The 23,137-nt window shown below is 50.2% G+C and overlaps 3 protein-coding genes across 3 annotated transcripts; 1 reads left to right on the top strand and 2 right to left on the bottom strand.

Annotated features, from left to right (window-relative positions):
• Nucleotides 1-561: 561 nt before the first annotated feature.
• Nucleotides 562-1,500, bottom strand: LOC139167071 (olfactory receptor 51B6-like). The gene has a single exon (XM_070751500.1). It carries the CDS (start codon nucleotides 1,498-1,500, stop codon nucleotides 562-564), a length of 939 nt encoding a protein of 312 aa, XP_070607601.1.
• Nucleotides 1,501-6,657: 5,157 nt separating this feature from the next.
• Nucleotides 6,658-12,182, bottom strand: LOC139167070 (olfactory receptor 52P1-like). The gene is made up of 2 exons (XM_070751499.1): nucleotides 12,113-12,182; nucleotides 6,658-7,682 (listed from the first exon to the last, which is right to left on the bottom strand). The coding sequence occupies exon 2, from the start codon at nucleotides 7,675-7,677 to the stop codon at nucleotides 6,658-6,660; it is 1,020 nt and encodes a 339-aa protein (XP_070607600.1). The 5' UTR covers nucleotides 7,678-7,682; nucleotides 12,113-12,182.
• Nucleotides 12,183-17,608: 5,426 nt separating this feature from the next.
• On the top strand, nucleotides 17,609-22,020 carry LOC139166147 (olfactory receptor 52B2-like). Its single transcript, XM_070749352.1, has 2 exons — nucleotides 17,609-17,726; nucleotides 20,264-22,020. The coding sequence occupies exon 2, from the start codon at nucleotides 20,302-20,304 to the stop codon at nucleotides 21,253-21,255; it is 954 nt and encodes a 317-aa protein (XP_070605453.1). The 5' UTR covers nucleotides 17,609-17,726; nucleotides 20,264-20,301; the 3' UTR covers nucleotides 21,256-22,020.
• The last annotated feature ends 1,117 nt before the right edge of the window (nucleotides 22,021-23,137 follow it).

Here is a 23,137-nt window from a genome sequence, read left to right as displayed (position 1 = left end):
TGTAAATGGTTTAATATCTAACGCAGGGCATGAGACATAATCCTTTAAGCAGATGAGCTAAAACAACCAGGAAGGCATCTTAATTAACTAGACAAACAGAAGGACTTCAATTACCTAAAGTCAACATAAACTTAAACAATTTATTTATTTATTATTATTAATTGGATTTGAATGCCGCCCCTCTCTGGGGACTCGGGGCGGCTCACAGCATATACAAAAACAGAAAAACAATAATAATCAATCCAACTAATAATACATTTAAAACAATTCTTTTAAAAATTCTAATTTAAACAGCTACCATTTCCATTCATCCGACAATCATACTAAACACAAGGACCTGGATTGTGGGGGCAATGTTATTTCCTTAAACTAATCAAGAGGGGGGAGCTGTCTCAATCCAGCACGTAGCTTCTTAATCCAATCATGGTTAGTTTGACCTGCTGATAGAAATACATGGAGAATAAAATAATTTTTATATGTTAAATAATACAGAATAATGAAATGTTTTATTAGCAAGATTGGTTTCCCGTGTCATGGCAATAATAGGTAACTGCCCATAGTCTACCTCTTCCAGAGGTTCCTGAGCCGTCCAGAGATCTCCTGGGTTTTCATGCTATATATTATGGGGTTCATGAACGGTGGGAAGAGCACGTAGACGTTGCCCATGAGGACGTAGGCCAAGGGGGGCGCGTGCTGTCCAAACCGGTGGATGATGGACAGTCCGAGCGCAGGGACACAGAAGACCAGGACAGCACAGAGGTGGGAGACACAGGTGCCCAGGGCCTTGAGGGGGCTCCGGCCGCTGGACACCATGCCCAGGACGGACTTCAGGATCAGGCTGTAGGACAGGAGGATGAAGAGGAGGTCTGAGCCCAGGCTGAGGAAGATCAGGACCAGCAGATACCAGTGGTTGAAGGTGGTGTCGCTGCAAGCCCAGCGGATCAGGTCCTGGTGCAGACAGAAGGAGTGGGACAAGGCAGCCTCCGGGCGGTAGGGGAATGTGGCGAGGAAGTAGAAGGCAGGCAGCAAGGCCAGGGTGCTCCTGAGAAGGAGGGCGACTCCCATCTGCACAACTCTCGGGGGGGTCAGCAGCTCGGAGTACCTCAGGGGGCAGCGGATGGCCACCAAGCGGTCCATGGCCATGGCCAACAGCACCGCTGACTCCATGAGGGAAAAGGAGTGGAGGAGGAAGGCTTGAGCGATGCAGGCTTGGCGGCCAATCCGCCTCAGGCGGAACCAGAGGACGCCCAGCACGGTGGGCATGGTGGTGGCGCAGAGGCCCAAGTCGGTGGCAGCCAGCATGGCCAAGAACTGGTACATGGGCCGGTGCAAGCTGGGCTCTGCCCAGATGACGTAGAGGACGGAGCCATTGCCCAGCACAGCAACCAAGTAGACGCAGAAGACGGTGACGCCAATCCAGCCGTAAGCCGTCTCCAGGCCAGGAAAGCCACCCAGGGCAAACGCTGCCCTGCTGCCGTTGGCGAGGGAAGAGGGTGCCATGGCGAGTCACAGCGAGCGCCTTCCGGTGCCCTTCATGGACCTCCTGACGCCCTTCCTTCCTCCTCTGTGGTGGCCCAAGCGCTGCCCTCCTTCACCTACCTGAGCTCGAGAGCTTCGAGCCTCCAATCTGCATCGTGTTCGCCCTTCGGGATGGAAGGAAATCGGCCTCTGTGAAAAAGGCTCAATGGTCACAGCACCTTCTTGAGATGGTCCTTCTTTGCAGAGGAAACCAGTGACCCCATCTGGAATAATACTGTGTCCAGTTCTGGAGACCTCGCGTACAAAAAGAGATGGATCAAATTGAACAGGTCCAAAGACGGGCTGCAAAAAGGGTGGGAGGTCTTAAGCATAAAACCTATCAGGAAAGACTTCATGGACTCCATCTGTACAGTCTGGAGGACAGAAGGGAAAGAGGGGGACATGATCGAAACATTTAAATATGTTAAAGGGTTAAATAAGGTCCAGGGGGGAAGTGTTTTTAATAGGAAAGTGAACCCAAGAACAAGGGGACACAATCTGAGGTCATTTGGGGAAAAGATCAGAAGCCACGTGAAAAAATATTATTTGACCGAAAGAGTTGTAGATACTTGGTAAATCCACAGTCACTGAATATAAAACTGCCTGGGATAACCATAGATCCATCCTAAGATAAAATACAGGAAATAGTAGAAGGGCAGACTAGATGGACCATGAGGTCTTTTTCTGCCCTCAGTCTTCTATGTTTCTATGTAACTCTGCAGTTCTGGAACATCCTGCTGTTGACCTCCCCTAATTCCTCCTTCGGGCAGGAGATTGTCCCCGAAGCAGCACGGCCTCTCCCTGATTTCTTTACCTGGTGGGACGTTGTCTACTTCAGAGCACCAAGGCGAGTCTTCTTCAAGGGAGTCTTGTCTCTCCTCCAAGCCAGGCCGTGTGCAGGTGCTGCGTGGGAGGCCAGGAGGGGAAAGTCCATCCCTTCTTCTTTGGAGGAGATCGATCGATGCCGGGTGACGGTGGCAACCTGAGTTGCTGCTGAGGGCTTATAAGGGAGGTGGTGGCTGGGATGAGGCCCCTGGGAGTCTTCAGCCAAGACGGGGAGGGGATCCATGGGGACGGAGGGTTGGGCCTTGGCTCTCCCAGCCCTGGACCTCAGCTCAGGCACCTCGTGCAGCCTCCCAGGGGAAGGAAGTTGTTGAGGAGTGTGCAGAGCCACCCCTGGGTTATCAAGGATGCCCTGTACATGCGCAAAGGAAAAACATGGAGTTCCTGCAGAGATCCAGCAGAGAGTCAGGAGTTATGAATAAATGGTTCAGTCATATAAACCAGATACATTAAAGTGTATAAAATAGTGTTTACTTTGACAAATATTGTAGTCAAGTTAAACAGTCCAGTCATACATGGTCAAATCAGTTAATAGCTTTCAATACATTAACAATACTTGTTACAGCTTACATGTACAGCTTACAAATACATAAACTATCATTGAACACATAGTTCTTACTACAGCAGTCACAATGAATCAGCAATACCAAACAGAAATAACACAGAGAGAATCATGCTTCTGGCTCCCTCTTGTGGCCATCTCCAACACTAACTCTTAAAGTTATAGTGTTTCAATACATTTAAGCATACCTTGTTAGTTTGTTTATATATTGCCAACCCAACTGCTGTGTACATAGTACTAACAGAAGTGCTGCCGTTCATAGTCCAGTTCATCTGGACTATCTACTCTTGGCCTCACTAAGTTGTTGCTGAAGCATCTCCCTCTCTCCTTCCTTCCTTCCTTCCTTCCCTCCCTCCCTCCTTCCTTGGACATAGATAGTTTCAGAGTGTCAGTTGTAACTTTGAATGACTGTAAAGTGGCCCTAAAGGTGGGAGAAGCCCTGCCATTTTCCTGTGCGTCCCCTGCCCTTGGGATGACCTTCCCTCAGGGGGCCACTCTGTGTCCATCTTACTGACTGTCCATAAACAATTAAAACTTAGCTGTTCCCCTTTTCTTTGCATAGGAAGGGTGGGTTGGGGTTGAGTCCCTGTGCTTTAGTGTGTGTGTGTGTATGTGTGTGTGTGTGAGAGAGAAATATGGGGGGACATGGCATGGAGGTAGTCTTCTGGTCATCTGTATTATTCTTTTATTTATTATTTATTTTTTGTTTACTTTACTAAAGTTGGAAGGGACTTGTAGGTCTGCTAGTCCAGCCCCCTGGTGGTGCAGGAGACCCTGTGCCACTCCGGACAAATGTCCACCCAATCTCCTCTTGAATGCGTCGAGTGTTGGGGCCTTCATACCCTCCGCAGGAAGGCTGACCAACCGGTTGATGGCTCTCACCGCTAGAAAGTTCCTCCTTGTTTCCAGGTTGAATCTCTCCTTGGTCAGCTTCCATCCGCTGCTCCTGGTCTGTCCCCCTGGGGCTTTGGACAATAGCCTGGCCCCCTCCTTTCTATGGCAGCCCCTCGGGTATCTGAAGACTGCTGCCCTGTCCCCCCCTGTCCCCCCTCTTCACTAGACTCCCGTGCCCAGATGTGCTGCACGTCTTCTGATCTCAGGGATGCAGTCAACACTTTGATCTATTTTAGGGCAGAGAAATCTGGAATCCTTTACTGTTTACATTTTGATTGCTGGGCCTGATTTTTCTGTGGGGAGGATAAACACAAAACCCCACAGCCGAACGTTTGATTATTGATTCAAATGAGACGTGGTGGAGTCGTGGCTTGAACATACTGGAGGAGAATCTGTGCTCCAGGGGTTCAAGTCCCAGCACCGCAGGACGGGATGAGCCCCAAGTACTTGACTCTGCTTCAGCCAACCTGGCATGTTACAGCAAGTAGAAAAACAAGTACCATTTTGGTGGGAAAATAATAGTGTTTCGTGCAGTACAGTGAATCCAGCCAGTGCTGAACCTTCCCCAAGTTGGTTAGTACTATGTACATACATAACTAGTTGGATTTGGCAATACATAAAACAAACCAACAATGTATGCTTACAAGTGTTGAAAACACTATTGCTTTAAGAGTTAATGTTACAGATGACCACGAAAGGGAGCCAGTGGCATAGTTCTCTCTCTCTCTCTCTCTCTCTCTCCCTCCCTCTCTCTCTCTGCTATTTATGTTATGTTCTCTGTGACTGCTGTAGTAAGAACTATGTGTGTTAAATGCTGGTTTATGTATTTGTAAGCTGAACAAGTAAGGCTTATAGTTTTTGTATGTGTATTGACTGTTTATGACTAGGACTGTTCACAACTAAGATATTTGCTAAAATAAATAATATTTTATACACTTAATGCATCTGAATTGTATTTTATTTTATTTATCAGATTTGTATGCCGCCCCTCTCCGTAGACTCCATATTACTGAACCATTACTCGTATCTCAGCTGGATACCTGCTAGGCCTGGCCTCCACGTTTCCTCTGTGTGTGTGTGTCTTTGACAACTCGGAGGTCACTCTGCACACTCCTTAACCAAGTTGAGGGAGGCAAAAGCCCCAGTTGAGGAGGCTATTGAATGCCCTTAGCTGTTCTGAGTTCATCCCCCGTGATGCCCAGTGGATAGAGCAGAAGCCAGAACTGAACGGATACCAGGCAGCCAAGCAACCACCCTGGAGTAACCCGGGAGTCTATCCTGGCTGACCTATCATTGCCATGTGCTAAATAAATACATTGCTTCAAATTGCACTGGGTAAAAGGAATCCAGAGCTGGGCTGGGGAGTTACAGGACAACACCCAGTCTTCCATGAGGTGCTATCAAGAACGTGCAGATGTTACCAAACATAACATGGCAAACTCTTCCAGTAAAATGGTGGAGCACCAGAGCTGGGCTGCTAAGGTGGGACGGTGACGCTTGCTTGACCCCGGGGCTCTGAGGGGCAGCAGAGTCCAGGGCGATTTTGCTACTGCACCTGTGCAGGTAGCAAAATCATGCACGGAGAAACAGGTGCGCATGTGTTTTGGTGCATTTTTTCTGCAAACGCAGAAGCCAAAAGAATGTGCCAAAACACAGGTGTACCTGTGTCTCCGCGTGCGACTTTGCTACCTGCACAGGTGCAGAAGCAAAATGGAGCTGGACTCTGCTACCACTCAGAGCCATGGGGGTGAGCACGCGTCACCGTTCCCCCTTAGCAGCCCACCTGTGTGGAACACCCGCCCCAAAGGAAGGGAGACTGGCAGGCGCTCCTCCCGTCCGTCATTCCTTCCTTTCGAGTGACTCACTTTCAGTGGAGGCAGAAGAATTCGGGATCAGAAGCTGTGATGAGGTTTCAGGGGACACAAAACACGCATAGAATCTCTGCCAACCTACACAAGCTTTATTATTCACCGTTTCCTACGCGGACACGTGCGTCCACTTGCCCCACGCAGGCCAGGGATGGTCCAAGAATTGTGGAAGAGAGGAGCATCTTCTGAAGATGACAGTTATGGCCATGGGTTGGGGTCTCCAACAGTTTGTCCGCTTTCTTATCTCATCTTTTCCATAAGAATGGCTGGGTCAATTGTGAGTTGCTGCACAGCAGTTAAAGCTTAACTTTCTCATCACTTTTGGTGGCGACTGGTGGACGTTTTCTCCGTGACCGTCTCCACGGGAAGCATTAGGACCCAGACGTGGCCCAGAGGCCCCCTTGGTTCTCCTGCGCTGGATCCGCCCAGCTCCGTCTGAGCTCATCCCAAGCAGGATTGGAGCACAAACCAAGGGACCCGCCCTGGACACCTGACCCTTTCTTCCTCCACTTCTATTCCTCTCTTACTCGCAAGAGTCCTCGGAGGGGGGTGGCATACAAATCTAATAAATTATTATATTATTATTTTAGTTCCTGGCATAAGCGATCAAGGTTAATGGAGAAAATTTAAGTTCTAAATCTGGTTATTATACATTTTGGCACCTTAGTAGCCAAAGCAGTTTTGCCAACTATTACCTGCATGCTTTAGATATTTGGATATTTTAAGATATTTGGACTTCAACTCCCAGAATTCCCTAGCCAGCGTCCACTGGCTGGGGCATTCTGGGCGTTGAAGTCCAAATATCTTCAAGTTGCCATGGTTGGGAAACACTGTTTTAGTGAACCTCTAGTTAAGAGCCACGAGTCCACCTTATAGCTGAGGCATCAGGGCGGCCTACAAGCACTGGATCCCCAACGGATCCCCATGTCTAGCTGCGGCAAAGAGGGAGGAGGGCCGATCTGGGGATCCGATTCAGACCGATCTGGATTTGACCAGGGCCCTGTTGGGGAGGAAGACTCTGAGGACCTGTCCCCGAATCTCCTTGGTCCTCACTCCATACACAATGGGGTTCAGCATCGGAGGGACGAGGAGGTAGAAGTTGGCCAGCAGGATGTGGACGTGGGCAGCCACGTGGTGGCCGAAGCGGTGGGTGAAAAAGGAGAAGAGTGCTGGGCTGTAGGAGAGTGCGATGACACAGAGGTGGGACCCACAGGTGCCGAACGCTTTCGCCCTGGCCTCGCTGGAGGAGAGGCGCAGCACCGTGCGGACGATGAAGACGTAGGAGAGGCCAATGCATAGAAGGTCTCCCCCGATGACCACCAAGGCCACGCTGAGCCCATAGATGCTGTTGACCCTGGTGTCTCCGCAGGCCAGCTTCACCACCGCCATGTGCTCACAGTAGGTGTGGTGGATGACGTTGGTGCGACAGAAGGACAGCCTCTGGATTAGGATGGGACACGGGCACATCAGCAGTGTCCCCCGGACCACAGCTGCCACCCCCATCTTGGCCGCAAGGGAGCCGGTGAAGAGAGAGTTGTACCTGAGAGGGAAGCAGACGGCCACGTAGCGATCCACGGCCATGGCCAGGAGCACCGCTGACTCCATCATGCACAAAGCATGGACGAAGAACATCTGGGCCAAGCAGGTGTCCATGTGGATCTCACTCGCCTGGAACCAGAAGATGGAAAGCATCTTGGGCAACGTGGAGGTCGTGGCTGCCAAGTCAATCGTGGACAGCATGCAGAGGAAGAAGTACATGGGCCTGTGTAGGGCCGGTTCAGATACTATGATTAGTAAAATGATAGAATTCCCAGCAATGATGACCACGTAGCTGGTGCAGACGGCCACGGAGAACCACTGGTGGTAGGCCTCCAGCCCTGGGATGCCTTGCAGCACAAAGATCAAAGACCAGGAGGAGGTCAGGTTGCCCATCGTCCAGATCATGTGAAACACACCCGTCACTTTGGCCACTTCAGCTTCACTGAAGACCATGGCACCTGTCAATTAAAACAGAAAGAGACAGAGGATGAAGTCGGTCACTGGGACCAAAGGAGCTTCAGTCTTCCAAGGTTTCAAGGTTCGCACTGGGGCCCATCCTCGGGGGACCTCTCTCTCTGTCTCTCTCTCTCTCTGTCTCTCTCTCTGTCTCTCTCTTTCTCTCTCTCTCTCCAGGACGCATGTACTGAGCTATGTGTAGCATTTACGTGGTGCCTGGTTGCCTGTGGCTTTTAGTTGAGAAAGAGCTTACAAAACTTTCGCCAGACCCATCCTAGAATACAGCTCATCTGTCTGGAACCCACACCACATCTCGGACATTAACACCCTCAAAAACGTCCAGAGATACTTCACCAGAAGAGCCCTTCACTCGAAACAGAATACCCTACGAGACTAGACTTTCAATCCTGGGCCTAGAAAGCTTAGAACTAAGACACCTTAAACAAGATGTAAGTATTGCCCACAAGATCATATGCTGCAACGTCCTGCCTGTCAACGATTACTTCAGCTTCAACCACAACAACACACGAGCACACAACAGATTCAAGCTTAATATTAACTGTTCCAAACTTGACTGTAAAAAATAGGACTTTTGCAATCGAGTTGTCGAAGCGTGGAACTCACTAATGGACTCCGTAGTGTCAACCCCTAACCCCCAACACTTTACCCTTAGACTGTCCACGGTTGACCTCTCCAGGTTCCTAAGAGGTGAGTAAGGGGGCGTGCATAAGTGCCCTAGAGTGCCTTCTGTCCCCTGTTCTACTGTCTCTCCTATACCCCATATATCTTCTCTTCTATCCCTGTATCTTTCTTCTATTCTCTCATTGATTTATCTCATCCTACACTCTCTCTTCTATCCCTTCTCTAAATTCCTTTTCTTTTTTCCCATTGTAGGTGTCCTCTGCTACCCTCATTGTGTATTATTGTGTATTGGACAAAATTAAAAAAATTTAAAATTAAAGTGAGCTGTTAGATGAGGAGGCTCAGAGCTGCAGGAAGCCAAGAACCCTTTGTCGGTCAGGGCTGAAAGGAAGCTTCTCTCTGAGCCCGGCTGTTCTCGTTCAGACGTCTCATCGCCCACACCAGTTAACGTCCTCCGTTGTCATCCATCACTGAGAACATCCAACGTCTACAAGAACGCAACCAAGCCCAGAGACCACCACCCAGGACTCTCCTCACTCTCAGACTCCCCACCCAGAGTCCAAGCAGAGCTGGGTGGCTTATAAATTTAATAAAATAAATTAAAAATTAAATTAAATTAAATTAAATTAAATTAAATTAAATTAAATTAAAATAAATTAAATTAAATTAAATTAAATTAAATTAAATTAAATTAAATTAAATTAAATTAAATTAAATTATTAAATTAATTTGACTTCTATGCCGTCCAATCCTGAAGGACTCAGGGTGGCTTACAACAGCAATATAAATACAAAACAATAAGAAGTCAAATTTAAAATTTTAAAAAAATTATAAAACCCTCATTAAAAAAACCCCAATAAATTAACCAATCATAACCACATGCATACAAAACATTCATATGATTTGGCCATGGTAGTTGTAAATTAAATTAAATTGAACACTGGACTGGTCCTGTCAGCAGAAGCTTGGAAGCGCTTTGAAAGAAGGGGGCAATTCTGGACTCCGGGTGGCAGCCGTGCACTTTGGGAAGTGTGGGGATCAAAGGGGCAACTTTACAAGTGAGTAGTAGAACAAAGGAGTTGGGAGGGACCTTTAGAGGTCTCCCAGCCCCCCCTCTGCTCAACCAGGGAGCCCCAGGCAGCCCCGGACACATGGCTGTCCAACATCTTCTTCCAACCCTCCAGTGATGGGAAGCTACAAGCTGTTGCACTGGCTGATTATTCCCACTGTTTGGAAGTTTCTCCTCAATTCCAGGTTGAAACCTAGAAACCTAGAAGATGGACGGCAGAAAAAGACCTCCTGGTCCATCTAGTCTGCCCTTATACTATTTTTTGTATTTTATCTTAGGATGGATCTGTATTTATCCCAGGCAGGTTTCAATTCAGTGACTATGGATTGACCAACCACATTTGCGGGAGGTTTGTTCCAAGCATCTATTCCTCTTTCAGTAAAATAATATTTTCTCACATTGCTTCTGATCTTTCCCCCAAGTGACCTCAGATTGTGCCCCCTTGTTTTTGGGTTCACTTTCCTACTAAAAACTCTTCCCTCCTGAACCTTATTTAACCCTTTCATGTATTTAAATGTTTACATGATATCTCCCCCCCCCCGCCCCGTTCTTCTCGGCTTGGTTAGAATTTCCCCCCGTTGCTTCTTGCCCTGCCTTCTTCTGCTTTGGAGAATGTGGACCCCCTCCTCTCTATGGCAGCCCCTCAGATATTGGAACAGTGCTATCCTGTCTCCCTGAGTCCTTCTTTTCATTCAACCCTACGTACCCAATTCTGCCAACCAACCATTGTTGCATGAGCACAGACAGTCTAGCAAAGAGAAGGACCAGGGGAGACACGATTGCCGTGTTCCAATACTTGAGGGGCTGCCCCAGAGAGGAGGGGGCCAGGCTATTGTCCAAAGCACCAGAAGGCCAGACCAGGAACAACGGGTGGAAGCTGACCAAGGAGAGATTCAACCTGGACATTATGAAGAACTTCCTGACAGTGAGAACAATCGACCGATGGAAGAGATGTTGCCTGCAGAGGTGGTGAGAGCTCCAACACTGGGGACTTTCAAGGGGAGATTGGATGGAAATTTGTCTGAAATGGGGTAGGGTCTCCTCCTTGAGTGGGAGGTTGGACCAGATGACCTACAAGGCCCCTTCCAACTCTAATAAATAAATAAAATTATCCCTGTCCCCTGAAAAACAGACAAACGCTGGCTACCTATTTTAGGAACTGAAGCAGGAAACCAACCATGCCAGCAAACAGGATGCTCGAATTTCTGCTTCTGGGGGGTTGAACACTCACCAGGCCCAGGCAGCTGGTGGGGGTCCTTCAGTGTGGGGGTCCGGCATCTCCAGGGCCCCTTTGAGCAGCACAAGCGGTGGCCTTCCACGAAAGAAGAGGACTTTATGGCCTTCTTGGACCGACCAAGTGGAACCCTTGCCTGCAATCCAAGCTCTGCCCTCCTCCTCCTCCTCCTTGGCTTCCTTGGGGCTTCTGAGTTCTTCCCTTCTGGGAGAAGCGGAAGAGTTCTCCCAGCGGCCCTGCCGGCCCTGATGGTGGCCCTGGGAGGGCAGGAGGAGCCCCAGACGGCTGGAGGAGCAGTTGGGCCCCTGGAGGGACCAGGAGCCCCCTTGCCAGGCCCCCTGTGGATCCCGGCGTCTTCTGCTGGCTAAACACAGGCACGCTAGCCTTGCTTTGGTTCCATCGAATTGAAAAGGAAAGCCATTCATAAAAACAATTCCAAATTTTATAATAGTCAGTTTTTATCTATGTAATATAATGTATATAATATAATGTAAGTATTTTTAGGATATTAAATACTTATTACAGATTCAACATAAGGCGGTAAGAAAATAGTTGATTTATAGATAAGATTATAATAACCAAGATAAACAAAAGGACACCGAATATTCAAGCCAGAAAATGAAAATACTTTATATAAATTTTATTATACAGATATTGATAAATGTAATAGAGAATAGTTTATTTTTCCTTCTCTTAAAGTATAAGTTTACCTATTATTCTGATTTTGTTTGTTGTTACTTTTGTAGTTTTTGTATTTTTGTATTGTCTTTTTGTTTTTGATATATGTATTTTTTTAAAAAGAGAAATTTAATAAAAACTATTTTTTAAAAAAATGAATTGGAAAAGAAAGGAAATTGTGGGAGAGAGAAGAGGACACCATCCTCCCACTGTGGAACCTTCTCAGGCTTTGGAAACCCAGTGGAAGAGGAATAGAAACAGCAAGTGATAAACCATGATCATAAAGTACAACCATCATAAACCACAAGATAACTTTCTACAGCAACGAACCATTTAATTAGCCAAACCCATAATCAACGTTTCATTTTTCATCCTGCCCCAAATCCAAAAGCATTTTTGAAGTAGAAACAAAGGTAATTGTGTCATTTCCTTTAGTCAAAGTTTAGCCGTCTCTGCTGCCTTAATAATAATAATAATAATAATAATAATAATAATAATAATAATAATAATATATTAGATTTGTATGCCACCCCTCTCCGAAGACTCGGAGCTTCATCAGCTTCTGCAACCCTTCATCCATTGTGGGAATAGAAACACAGAAACCTAGAAGACTGACGGCAGAAAAAGACCTCATGGTCCATCTCGTCTGCCCTTCTACTATTTCCTGTGTTTTATCTTAAGATGGATCGATGTTTATCCCAGGCAGGTTTACATTCAGTCCTTGTGGATCTACTGGGTCGCCTTCCATTCTTGTGCAGGGAGTATGTATGTACGTACGTATGCATGTATATATGTATGTATGTATTTACCTATTTGGTTTCTTGGCCGCCCTTCCCTGTAGGTGCAGCACTGTTCCTGCTGCTGTCGGCATATGTAACTTCCAAGCTCCAGGTGTTTTCCCCAGTTCTTCATCCGCGAAGGCCCAAAGATAAAGCCATTCTTCTCTCCTCTTCTCGGAGCCTCTGTCTGCAGCTCTTTGTGCCCTGTTCTCTTCTGCAGGTCTTCAGGTGGGGTCCCATCAGAGGTGGGTTCCTCCCGGTTTGCACTGGGCCTACAGAACCGGCAGAAAACCGCTGGTGAAGGACCCAGTTCTGTTGGTGCCGCTCAGTGGACGCTGCCATCTTTTTGGGGGAATTTTCCGGGAGATTTTGGAGGGATTTTTTGCTGATTTTTTTTCTGAGTTCCCTGCAATGTGCATGCCCCCCCAACTTGTTTTTGGCTTTTTTGGGGGGAGGGATTTCTCTGAATTTTTGGCACTGCGCATGCCCACACGGCACAGCCAGGCGGCACTGATTTCCTTGCCGAGAGTTTTTAAATGGCCTTCTTTAAATCCCTCTATGACCCCTATGACAACCATTAAGTGTTGTACCACGTGATTCTTGACAAATGTATATTTTATTTTATGTACGCTGAGAGCATCTGCACCAAGACAAATTCCTTGTGTGTCCAATCACATGGCCAATAAAATTCTATTCTATTCTAAGAGGTAAACTCTCAACCGCCCCTTTGTTCAGGCCCGTGTGTATCTGTAAGTGTTTCTTCCCGTTTGTCTGGTGAAGTCTCTGAGATGCTTCCTGCCAGCTGACTCGAGAAGACAAAGTTTCTACAATGAGACCATTTTCTGATCTTACAGGTTTAGATTATTATTAGAGTTGGAAGGGACCCTGTAGGTCATCTAGTCCAGCCCTCCACTCAAGCAGGAGTCTCTACACCACTTCGGACAAATGGCAGCCTAATCTCAAGGATCGGAGCCTTCACCACCTCTGCAGGCAATAATAATAATAATAATAATAATAATAATAATAATAATAATAATAATAATAATAATAATAATTTATTAGATTTTTATGCCGCCCCTCTCCGAAGACTCGGGGCGGCTCAGAAGGCAACTTCTGTTCCACTGGTTGATTGCTCTCACCTCCTTATTTCCAGGTTGAATCTCTCCTGGGTCAGCTCCCTTCCTTGTCTGGCTCTCTGGTGCTTTGGGAAATAGCCTGAGCCCCCTCCTCTCTGTGGCAGACCCTCAAATATTGGAACATTACTTGATCCAATACTAGGTGGTGCTTTTCCTCTGTCGTTCTGTGGATGGTGGCTGCTAAAACGATCAGAATAAGGCCCCTGACCACTTCCACCTCTAGAGCAGCCCCTAGCATTGCTGGCACTATGCACATAACTAGTTGGGTTTGGCAATATACAGAACAAACCAGCAATGTATGCTTACATGTAATAGAACACTAGTGCTTTAAGAGCTAGTGTTACAAATGGCCACAAGAGGGCGCCAGCAGTGTGACTCTGACTCTTTTTGGCTATTCTCTGCTGTATGTAGAACCGTGTGTTCAAATGCTGGTTAAATGTACTGTATTTGTAAGCGGAACAACTAAGGCTTATAGTATTGTGTATATATACTGAGAGGTATTGGCTGATGTAATTGTGTTTGACTAGGATTGTTCTTGACTAAGGTATTTGTCAAAGTAATAATATTTTATATGCTGAATGTATCTGGATGGTATTGCTGAATTATGATTAGTATCTCTGGGCTATCAGCTGGGTATCTGTAAAACCTCCACATTTCCTCTGTGTATAGAATAGAATAGAATAGAATTTTATTGGCCAAGTGTGATTGGACACACAAGGAATTTGTCTTTGGTGCAGATGCTCTCAGTGGACATAAAAGAAAATATACATTTGTCAAGAATCATAAGGTCCAACACTTAATGATTGTCATAGGGGTCAAATAAGCAATGAAGAAACAATCAATATTAATAAAAATCTTGAGGATACAAGCAACAAGTAACAGTCATAGAGTCCTAAGTGGGAGGAGATGGGTGATAGGAACAATGAGAAAAAATTAGTAGAAATAGAAGTGCAGATTTAGTAAAAAACTTTGACAGTGTTGAATTATTTGTTTAGCAGAGTGAAAAAACGGTTCTTGTATCTAGTTGTCTTGGTGTGCTGTGCTGAGTGTATGTGCGTCTTTGACCACTCAGAAATTCCTCTGCACACTTACCGTACTCCTTAACACCTAGCAAACATGTTCGATTGTGACTCTTTCACTGCAGAGGTCAAATCAACGTCCCAGATGCTTCCATATTCCTGGAAGAATCTCTCTTGCCCCGTCTCTCTGGTGGCTGGATTTATCCCCCCGGTGAAGACACGACAACCCCTTGTGGTCCCGTTTTGGAGCAGGATCGTCTGTTCTTGGGGTTTTGCCTTTTTTAAGTGCAGGTGTCAACAGACAAAGATGAGCTGACAACCACTCCCGATCGATGACGTCCTGTGGTGCCTGTGTTACTATTATTATCAAACTTATTTGCAGTTTGAGTGACTGAGTTTCACTTCCAACATGGGAGGTGTTCTTATCCATTTGTCCATCAAATAGGTAAGAAAAACCAAAGCCACACATATAAACTGGGTGAGACCCCACTCAATAGCAGCGACTGCGAGAGGGATCTGGGAGTCTTGGTGGACAGCCAACTAAATAGGAGCCAGCAATGTCCAGCAGCAGCCAAAAAGGCCAATACAATCCTGAGTTGCATCAACAGAGGAAGACACTCCAAGACAAGGGAGGGCTAATACCACTCCGTAAAGCCTTAGTAAGACAGCACCTGGAGTCCTGCGTCCAGTATTGGTCACCACACTACAAAAAAAGACATTGCAACTCTGGAGAAAGTGCAGAAGGGAGCAGCCAGGGTGGTAACATACGGAGAGCGGTTGCAGGAATCAACCGGTGGAGCAGACGTTGCCTGCGGAGGTTGTGGGAGCTCCAACACTTGAGACTTTCAAGGGGAGACTGGACGGCCATTTGTCCGAAGTGGTGTAGGGACTCCTGCCTGAGCACGGGGTTGGACTAGATGACCTACAAGGTCCCTTCCAACTCTAATAAATAATAATAAAACAAGGGAACATCTCAGGCGCTTTTCAAGTGGCCAAAGCTTCCGTTTTGGTTCTGTAGCTGAACCCGCTGGGCCTTTGGTGGCTGCACCGTGAAGCCTTCACAGAAAGCCAAGTGAGGCGGTCAGGACGTCTGGTGGCGCCTTTGATGCTCCTCCTGTGACCTCCTTTCTGCCCCTCCATGAGCACAGGCCTGTCCCCAGGGCTGCTTATGACCTTGCTCAACATCTGGAAGGCCTGATCCTGCCTCTCTTGACTTCCGGAGTGGACAGATGGTCTCCCAGGCCCCATTGAAGATGCTTCGATTGAAACATGGAGCATCTGCGAGGCTTCTAACTTCACCGGCCACTCAGAGACAGATGTGAGACGGGTGGAAAATAACCCCCCCCCATCCTCACCTGGTCCTCAGCATCCTGGTTGAGGTCTCAGCTTCTCCAATTTGGTGCAGGCAGCCCCTCCCCCTTCTAGAGAGAGAATATTTGCAGCTCAGGGTTGAACTGAGGGGGTCTGTCTCTCGCCTCCTCCCCCCCCTCTCCCTGTCAGGGATCTCTCTCAGGTGGGTGGTTTTTCTGGCAGGCATCCCATGACCCAACTATGGAACATAAACAGTGCGAGGAGGAGGAAGAGGAGGAGGAAGAGGAGGAGGACTGTGGGGTCCTTGGTGCTCTCTGGGATGGGTGGTTTTTCTTGCAGGCATTTCATGACCCAACTATAAAACATAATCAATGTGAGGAAGAGAAGAAGGAGGAAGAGGAGAAGGAGGAAGATAAGGAGGAGAAGGAGGAGAAGTAAGAGGAGAAGGAGTAGGAGAAGGAGGACGAGGAGGAGGAGAAGGAAGAGAAGGAGGAAGAGAAGGACGAGGAGAAGGAGGAAGAGAAGGACAAGGAAGAGGAGGAGGAGAAGGAGGAAGAGAAGGAGGAGAAGAAGGAGGAAGAGAAGAAGGAAGAGGAGGAGGACGAGAACGAGGAGAAGGAGGAAGAAAAGGAAAAGCAGGAGAAGGGGAGAAGGAGGAGGAGAAGGAAGAGGACGAGGACGAGAACAAAGAGGAGAAGAAGGAGGAGAAGGGGGAAGAGATGGAGGAAAAGATGGAGAAGGGTGCGGTTCGTCAGCCAACTGTTTATCCATCTACTTGTGTTATAATCTACCCCATTTTTTCCTAATTTGTGGATTCGGAGATTGTGATCTACTTTATCAAAAGCTTCACTGAAGTCCAAGTATATGAGGTCTCCAGCATTGCGTTGGTCCATTGATCTGGTTATGGTGTTGAAAAATAATATGGGATTGGTTTGGCATGATTTGTTTCTGACAAACCCAAGTTGGCTGTTGGTTATTATCTTGTTTGTTTCTAGGTAGTGGCAAAGGTTTTTTTTATTACTTTATCCAGTATTTTTCCAGGTATAGAAGTCAGACTGATAGGTCTGTAGTTTCCTGGGTCAGTCTTTTTTCCTTTTTTCTGGATGGGGACTACGTCAGCTCGCTTCCAGTCTTCCGGTAGGTCTCCTGTGTTCCAGGATTTTGGGTAGATAAGGAGTAGTGGCTCTGCGATGGTGTCTGCCCGTTCTTTTGAGCTCCCACAAGGTCCTTCACCATGTTTTTATTTACGTTGAGTTCAGTTCCGGGGCTGTTTTTTGCAGTTGTTTTGGGCATCTATGGCTGTGTTTTTGAGGGCCTCCCAGGCTCCCTGTGTGGTTTTGCCCTTTAGAAGTTCCTTCCAGGGGACCTTTCCCAGATTGTCTCTAAGCTTATTGACGCCTGGGGCTGTAGTTGGTGTTCCCTGAGCTGGGTGGGTTCCTTGAAGACGTCTCATGGCACAACTAGGGAACATCATCAATGTTGGGTAATGAAATGCTTGCAGGAAAACCGCCAAGTTCAGAGGTCACCAAGGGTCCCACCGTCTTAGGGTTTATTGCTTGGAACACCCCAAATTTATCAATCCTTTGATATGCTGCCTGTCTCACCATCAAGCGCCACTGTTGAGTTGTGTAATGTTCACCTGCACTTAGAGTGGAGCGAAGGGCCCCGGGAGCCCCCTCTTGCAGCCCTGCCCAGGTCACCGCTTCCTTGGGTCTGTTTTTGGCCTCTTCTGCCCACTTCTGAGGCTCTTTGCCCCCTGGGCCTCCAAGCTCTTCTCCTTCTTGCAGTTGCCTTGAGCATCTTCAGACGGGCTCTCTGCTCTCTCTCCTACCCTCCTATACATGTTTGAAGAAAGAAAGAAGAAAGGAAAGGGAGGGGGAGAGAGAGAGAGAGAGGCTCCCCAGGCTCTTCTTCCTTCTGAACCTCTTCTTAGCTGCTCTGCAGATACATAAGCGGAGCCCAGAGTTTAGCATAGCTACTACTACCACTTCGTCTGCCAGCCAGCCGGGAAGCCGCGCAGCCCGGTTAATGGTTAACGGCCCCCGGGGGGCTCTGGGCGGACGTGGGCCGCGTTCCCAGGTGGGGAGGCGGCGGACAATAAGAGCGGCTCCCCTCCCGAGGCGGCCGCAGCCTTCCCGAGGAGCGCCAGCGCGGCACGCAGCCGCCTCCGCCCCACCGGTGAGCCCACCGCGCCGGGGACCCCGCCCGCCGCCCCCGCCTGCCCGCCGCCCCCGCCTGCCCGCCGGCAGCCCGGCGTCGGACAGGTAGCCTCTCTCGGCCACTGAGCCTCGACCGGAGCGCGCCCGGGGAGGGGCTCCCTTGCGCCGGCTGGCGTAGCGCCGCAGCCTCCGAGGGGGCGCTCCGAGACCCCCGTCGGCCCGTCAGAGACGGGCCGCGCACGAGTCCGCGCACGATCCTTTGGCTGAGCAGAGATCCGCGCCGGCTGCGCGCTGGGTGGAGGGCTGGTCAGCTGGCTGCGAGGGGCTCCTGGCCCAGACGGAGGGCGCGGGGGCGGGCGGGTGGGGGGGCTTGGCTGGCAGGGGCTTCTGGCTGCCCTCGAAGGACCTTCTGTCTTCCGGCGGGGATGCCGCGCTAGTCTCCCGCAGGCGGTGTGTGTGTATGTGTGTGTGGGGGTCCGTCAGCCTGTGGCCCTCTTGTCCCCCTGACCCGCTCAAGGGCGGGGGCGGGTGGAGTCGGCTGACCTTGGCAGGGCCTCTTAATTGAGTGGGGGTGGGAGGAGGGCGCCTGTGTCCCCTGACGCCTTTCCCAAGCGGGCCTGGAACTGCCCCGGGCGATCCCCTCCTGTCCCGGTTAATCATTTCCGAAGCTGCCCGAGTGAGATTCCTGCCCGCGCGGCCTTTCCTGCGGACACGAGGGGTTTCCCTCCCTGGACGCGCTGCCCGATCCCAGCGGCAGGTCGAGGCGGCCTCCCGCCTGGCGAGGGTCAGAGGGACAACAGCCCCTCGAGCAGCGGCCCTTTCTACCCTGTCCTGACAACAGGGGGCAAGGAAGCCGCAGCAAAAGCGAAGGAGAAAGAGGGAGGGTGGGACTCAGCGGGAGACCAGGCCAGCAAGGGGTGGGGGTTCCGGTGGGCCCTGAAGGAGGGGGGAGTCAGCCAGGAAGGGGGGAGCAGGACCTGTGCACCAGTAGGCGAGAGCAGGGCAATCGAGGGGGGCGACTCAGGCTGGGTTGGCAGGGAGGGAAAGACCCCTCCTTGATGAGTCCAGCTGCAATCTGGAGCCAAAGGAGTAGGTTCAGCACTTGGACTCATCTACCTGCTTTTGCAGCCCTCTCTAAGCGGTTGACAGACTCCGCCTATTTGCCCCCAACAATCTGAATCCTCATTTGACCCACTTGGGAAGAACAGAAGGTTGAGTCAACCTGGAGCCAGTGGTGGGATTTGAACTGCTGAACAGGTGGCAGCCGGTGATCAGCAGAAGCAGCCTGCAGTGCTGTACTCTAACCACTGCACCACCGAGGCTCAGTACGTGGGGCCCCCCAGAGTCCAGGAGGAGAGCTCTGTTTCACAACTTTGAGAAAGGGAACCAGCGGGAGGGGAAACTCAGGCTAAAATTCGAAAGGCAGCAGGTGGAGAACTTGGAGATTATTCTGCTCAGGGCCAGATGAGGAAGTCACCCTCCCTCCCTGCCTTTCCTCCCCTCCCTCTCCCCCTCCCCCTCCTGTCCTTCTCACCAGTCCTGCCTGGTGGCCCTCTTGGTCAGAACTTCTTGAGATGCCAATCAAGGAGAATGTTTGTAGCTCAGGGTTGACCTGAGTTGGCCTTGGTGCTCACTTGCTTTCTCACCATCAGTGCTGGTCAGGAGTGTTGACGAGTGGGCAGAGTTGTCAAAGAGACACATAGACAAAGGAAACGTGGCCTTTTAGCCGATATCCAGCGATAACCCAGAGATACGAGCAATGCTTCAGCCGTACAATCCAGATACATTAAGTGTATGAAATATTATTTACTTTGGCAAATCTCTTAGTTGACCAGTCCTAGTCCTAGTTAAATCAGTCAATACACATACAATACAAGCTTACAAATGCATAAACCATCATTTGAAGACACAGCTATGACTACAGCAGTCACAGAGAAAGAGCAAAGAGAACCAGAGAGAGTCAGAGAGAGAGAGTCACACTTCTAGCTCCCTCTGGTGGCCATCTCCAACAATAACTCTTAAAGCTCGTAGTGCTTCAATACATTTAAGCATACATTGTTAGTTTGTTGATATATATGTTGCCAAACCAGTTATGTATATAGTACTAACAAGGAGGGCTGTTCGCTGTCGTTAGGTTGAGGAAACATCTACCACAGTGGTTCTCAACCTGGGGGTCGGGGCCCCTTTGAGGGTCGAATGACTATTTCATGGGGGTCCCCTGAGACCCTGGGAAAAGACAAATTTCCCCTGGTATTAGGAACTAAAGATTCTATTCTGGCATCTTGGGACATATTTTTACAATCTGACCAATCAGGCGTTGACAGTGGGGGTGTCCCTCTGACCTTCCTGCCAATCAGCTTCAAACTGTATTGGGAGAATTGGCACTAGACTTATGGTTCGGGTCACCACAACATGAGGAACTGTACTAAGGGGTCAGGGCCTTAGAAAGGTTGAGAACCACTGATCCAGAAGAAAAGAAAGAAGCCTGACCAGGGAGCCCCAAGGGCCACTCAAGAGGGTGGACGCTCAGATTCTCGCTTTGTCTCCCCTGTGCAGGACCCAGGATCCCACTGGACAAAGCTGCCCCCCCCCGCATGGCCGTCCTTAACGACAGCAGCTTTGACCCCATCACCTTCGTCCTGACTGGAATCCCGGGCATGGAGGCCTCTCACATCTGGATCTCTGTCCCCTTCTGCCTGATGTATGTGGTGGCTCTGGCGGGAAACGCCTTCCTCCTCTTCCTCATCGCCACAGAGCGCAGCCTCCGCCAGCCCATGTACCTCTTCCTGGCCATGCTGGCCGTCTCTGACCTCATGCTGTCCACCTCCACCGTGCCAGAGATGCTGGCCATCTTTTGGTTCGGGTCCAGGAAGATTTCCTTCGACGCCTGCATTGCCCAGATGTTCTTCACCCACTTCAGCTTCATCGCGGAGTCCACCATTCTCCTGGCCATGGCCTTTGACCGCTACGTGGCTGTTTGCGACCCCCTGCGCTACCTGACCATCCTCACGCCTTCCGCCATAGGGAAGGTGGCCGTTGCCGCCGTGGTCAGGGGGCTGGCCATCATGTTCCCCCCCATCTTCCTGCTGAAGAGGCTGCCCTACTGTGGCCACAGCACAATGCCGCACACCTATTGCGAGCACATGGGCATCGCCCGCCTGGCTTGCGGGGACATCACCGTCAACATCTGGTACGGCTTCACAACCACCCTCCTGTCCTCCGGCGTCGACGTGGTGCTGATCGCGGCCTCCTATGCGCTGATCCTCCGGGCGGTCTTCCAGCTGCCCTGCAAGGAGGCCCGGCGCAAAGCTCTGCGCACCTGCGGCTCCCACATCTCGGTCATCCTGCTCTTCTACGTGCCGGCCTTCTTCTCCTTCCTCACCCACCGCTTCGGCCACAACATCCCCAGCTGGATCCACATCCTGCTGGCCGACCTCTACGTGATCGTGCCGCCCATGCTCAACCCAATTGTCTACGGAGTCCGAACGAAGCCCATCCGGGAGAGGGTCGTCCATGTGCTCTCGCAGTTGGGCAGGACCTGCTCCTGAGCCCCGAACAAACTCCGGTGGGGGACTCTTGAGTGGGGGGGGGGGGGCGGCAGGACGAGAGCTGCCTCCTTCGGGGGGGGGGGAGAAGAGGGACCCCCAGGTCAGAGGAAGCAAGACGTCTTGAGATGGGGTCACTCTTCTGTCTCTTCTCCCCTGGGGTGGAGTGGCGGGAGTGCCTTGTTCCTCGGTCAATCTATTAAAGTTTAGTCCAGCCTGCGATCATGCGATACCCAGACACACCCATATTAGCCCAGCGAGCTGCATTTGCTTCCGATCCGTCTCCGAGATGCAATTCAAGGCGCTGGCTCTCACCTCTAAAGCCCTACAGGGGTCAGGACCAGGTTATTCACGGGGTCATCTCCTGCCCCACATGCCCCAGCAACCGATTAGCTCGCCCTGAGTCGGCCTCCTCCAGATCCTGTCAGCCAAACTATGGCAATTGGCAGGACCGCAGGGAAGGGCCTTCTCTGTTGCGGCTCTGGCCCTCTGGAACCAGCTCCCCCCAGAGAGTCACACTGCCCCCCCTCCTGGCCTTCCGAAAGGCTTTGAACACAGAGTTGTGCCATTGGGTGACCCCACTCTGCTCCGGCCAGTAGAATGAATGAGTGATGGTTGTATGTCTGCTTTACATTTTGTATTCATTTTTATTTTATGTATTTTTAAGTTTTTTGTAGTCATTTTATTGTTGCACGCCACCCTGAGTCCACCAGGAGAAGGGTGGCCTATAAATTTGAAAAATAAATAAATAAAATAAAATAAAATAAAGCTGCCCCCCTCCCTCCCCTCCTTGCCTGGCGTGGGGCCTCTTGAGTCAGGAGGAAGGTTACAGGCAGCTGCTGGGATGGGCAGCAGAGCGGTCAGTTGCCCTTCCCTTGGGCCGCTTGTGGGCTCTCCGGGTCTCTTCTGGCTGACTCTTCCACCACAGGGGCTCCTTCGGCTGCCTTGAAAGTGTCCCCCCCCTGAAAGAGTTTTGGATGGGCTGGGTCAATAGAACAGAGCAGAACAGAACAGAACAGACTTCTTTATTGGCCAAGTGGGATTGGACACAGAAGGATTGTGTCTTTGGGGCATTTTTTCTGGCCTCCTCCCAGCATTGCATGGCTTCCCACCCCCCTGTGAATCTCTTGAAAGCATTTGGGGAGGGGGCTGTGCACTTCGGTGAAGGGCTCCTGCTCTGGGTTGCTCAGCCAACAGAGGTTTCGTCTTGCAATGTCATGCATGGAGGGGGGGGCTGCTGGACTGATGTGAGCACAAAACCCCACTCCCGAAGGCTGAGAGGGGGGACACTTCTCCCCAGAACCACAAGAGGGAGCTAGGTGAATTGGGGCCCACCCGGAGAACGCCGGAGACTTCCTTGTTTTGCCCCAGGCCAAGGATGGGCAAAGTCGCCTCTTCTGTGGTTTGTGAACTTCAACTCCCAGAATTCCTGAGCTAATGTTGCTTAGCTGAGGAATCCTGGGAATTGAAGTCCACATGTCACAGAAGAGCCAACTTGGGCCCCCATTCCCCCCATGTGTCCCCATGTCCTTCCGTGGCCTGATTCGTGGCTCCTGTGGGAGCTCTTTGCTCAAAGATTCCTTCCAACGAAGAATATGCCCCCCCTTCCCTCCCTCCGTCCCCTCTGCATGGGTGGGTGGGTGTCTGTCTGCTCAGGAACACTTGGCCGGCTGCAGACCCAGCCCAGACCCAGCCCGTGCTTGGAGGGTGGGAAGAAGCAGGGTGGAGGGAGGGCTGGATGGTCAAGGCTGGGATGGCTGAATCGTGGGCAGAGTCTCGGATAAGGGGACCATCTTCGGGACCGCCTTCTGCCCCAGAGCTCCCAGTGACCGATAAGGGCCCATAGGGTCAGCCTCCTCCGGGTCCCATCGGCTAAGCAATGTCG

This window comes from Erythrolamprus reginae, chromosome 4 (assembly GCF_031021105.1).
Source record: "Erythrolamprus reginae isolate rEryReg1 chromosome 4, rEryReg1.hap1, whole genome shotgun sequence".
NCBI classification, from domain to species: Eukaryota; Metazoa; Chordata; class Lepidosauria; order Squamata; family Dipsadidae; genus Erythrolamprus; species Erythrolamprus reginae.
Note: the sequence above shows the minus strand (reverse complement) of the source record. Positions and strands in the feature narration are given on the sequence as shown.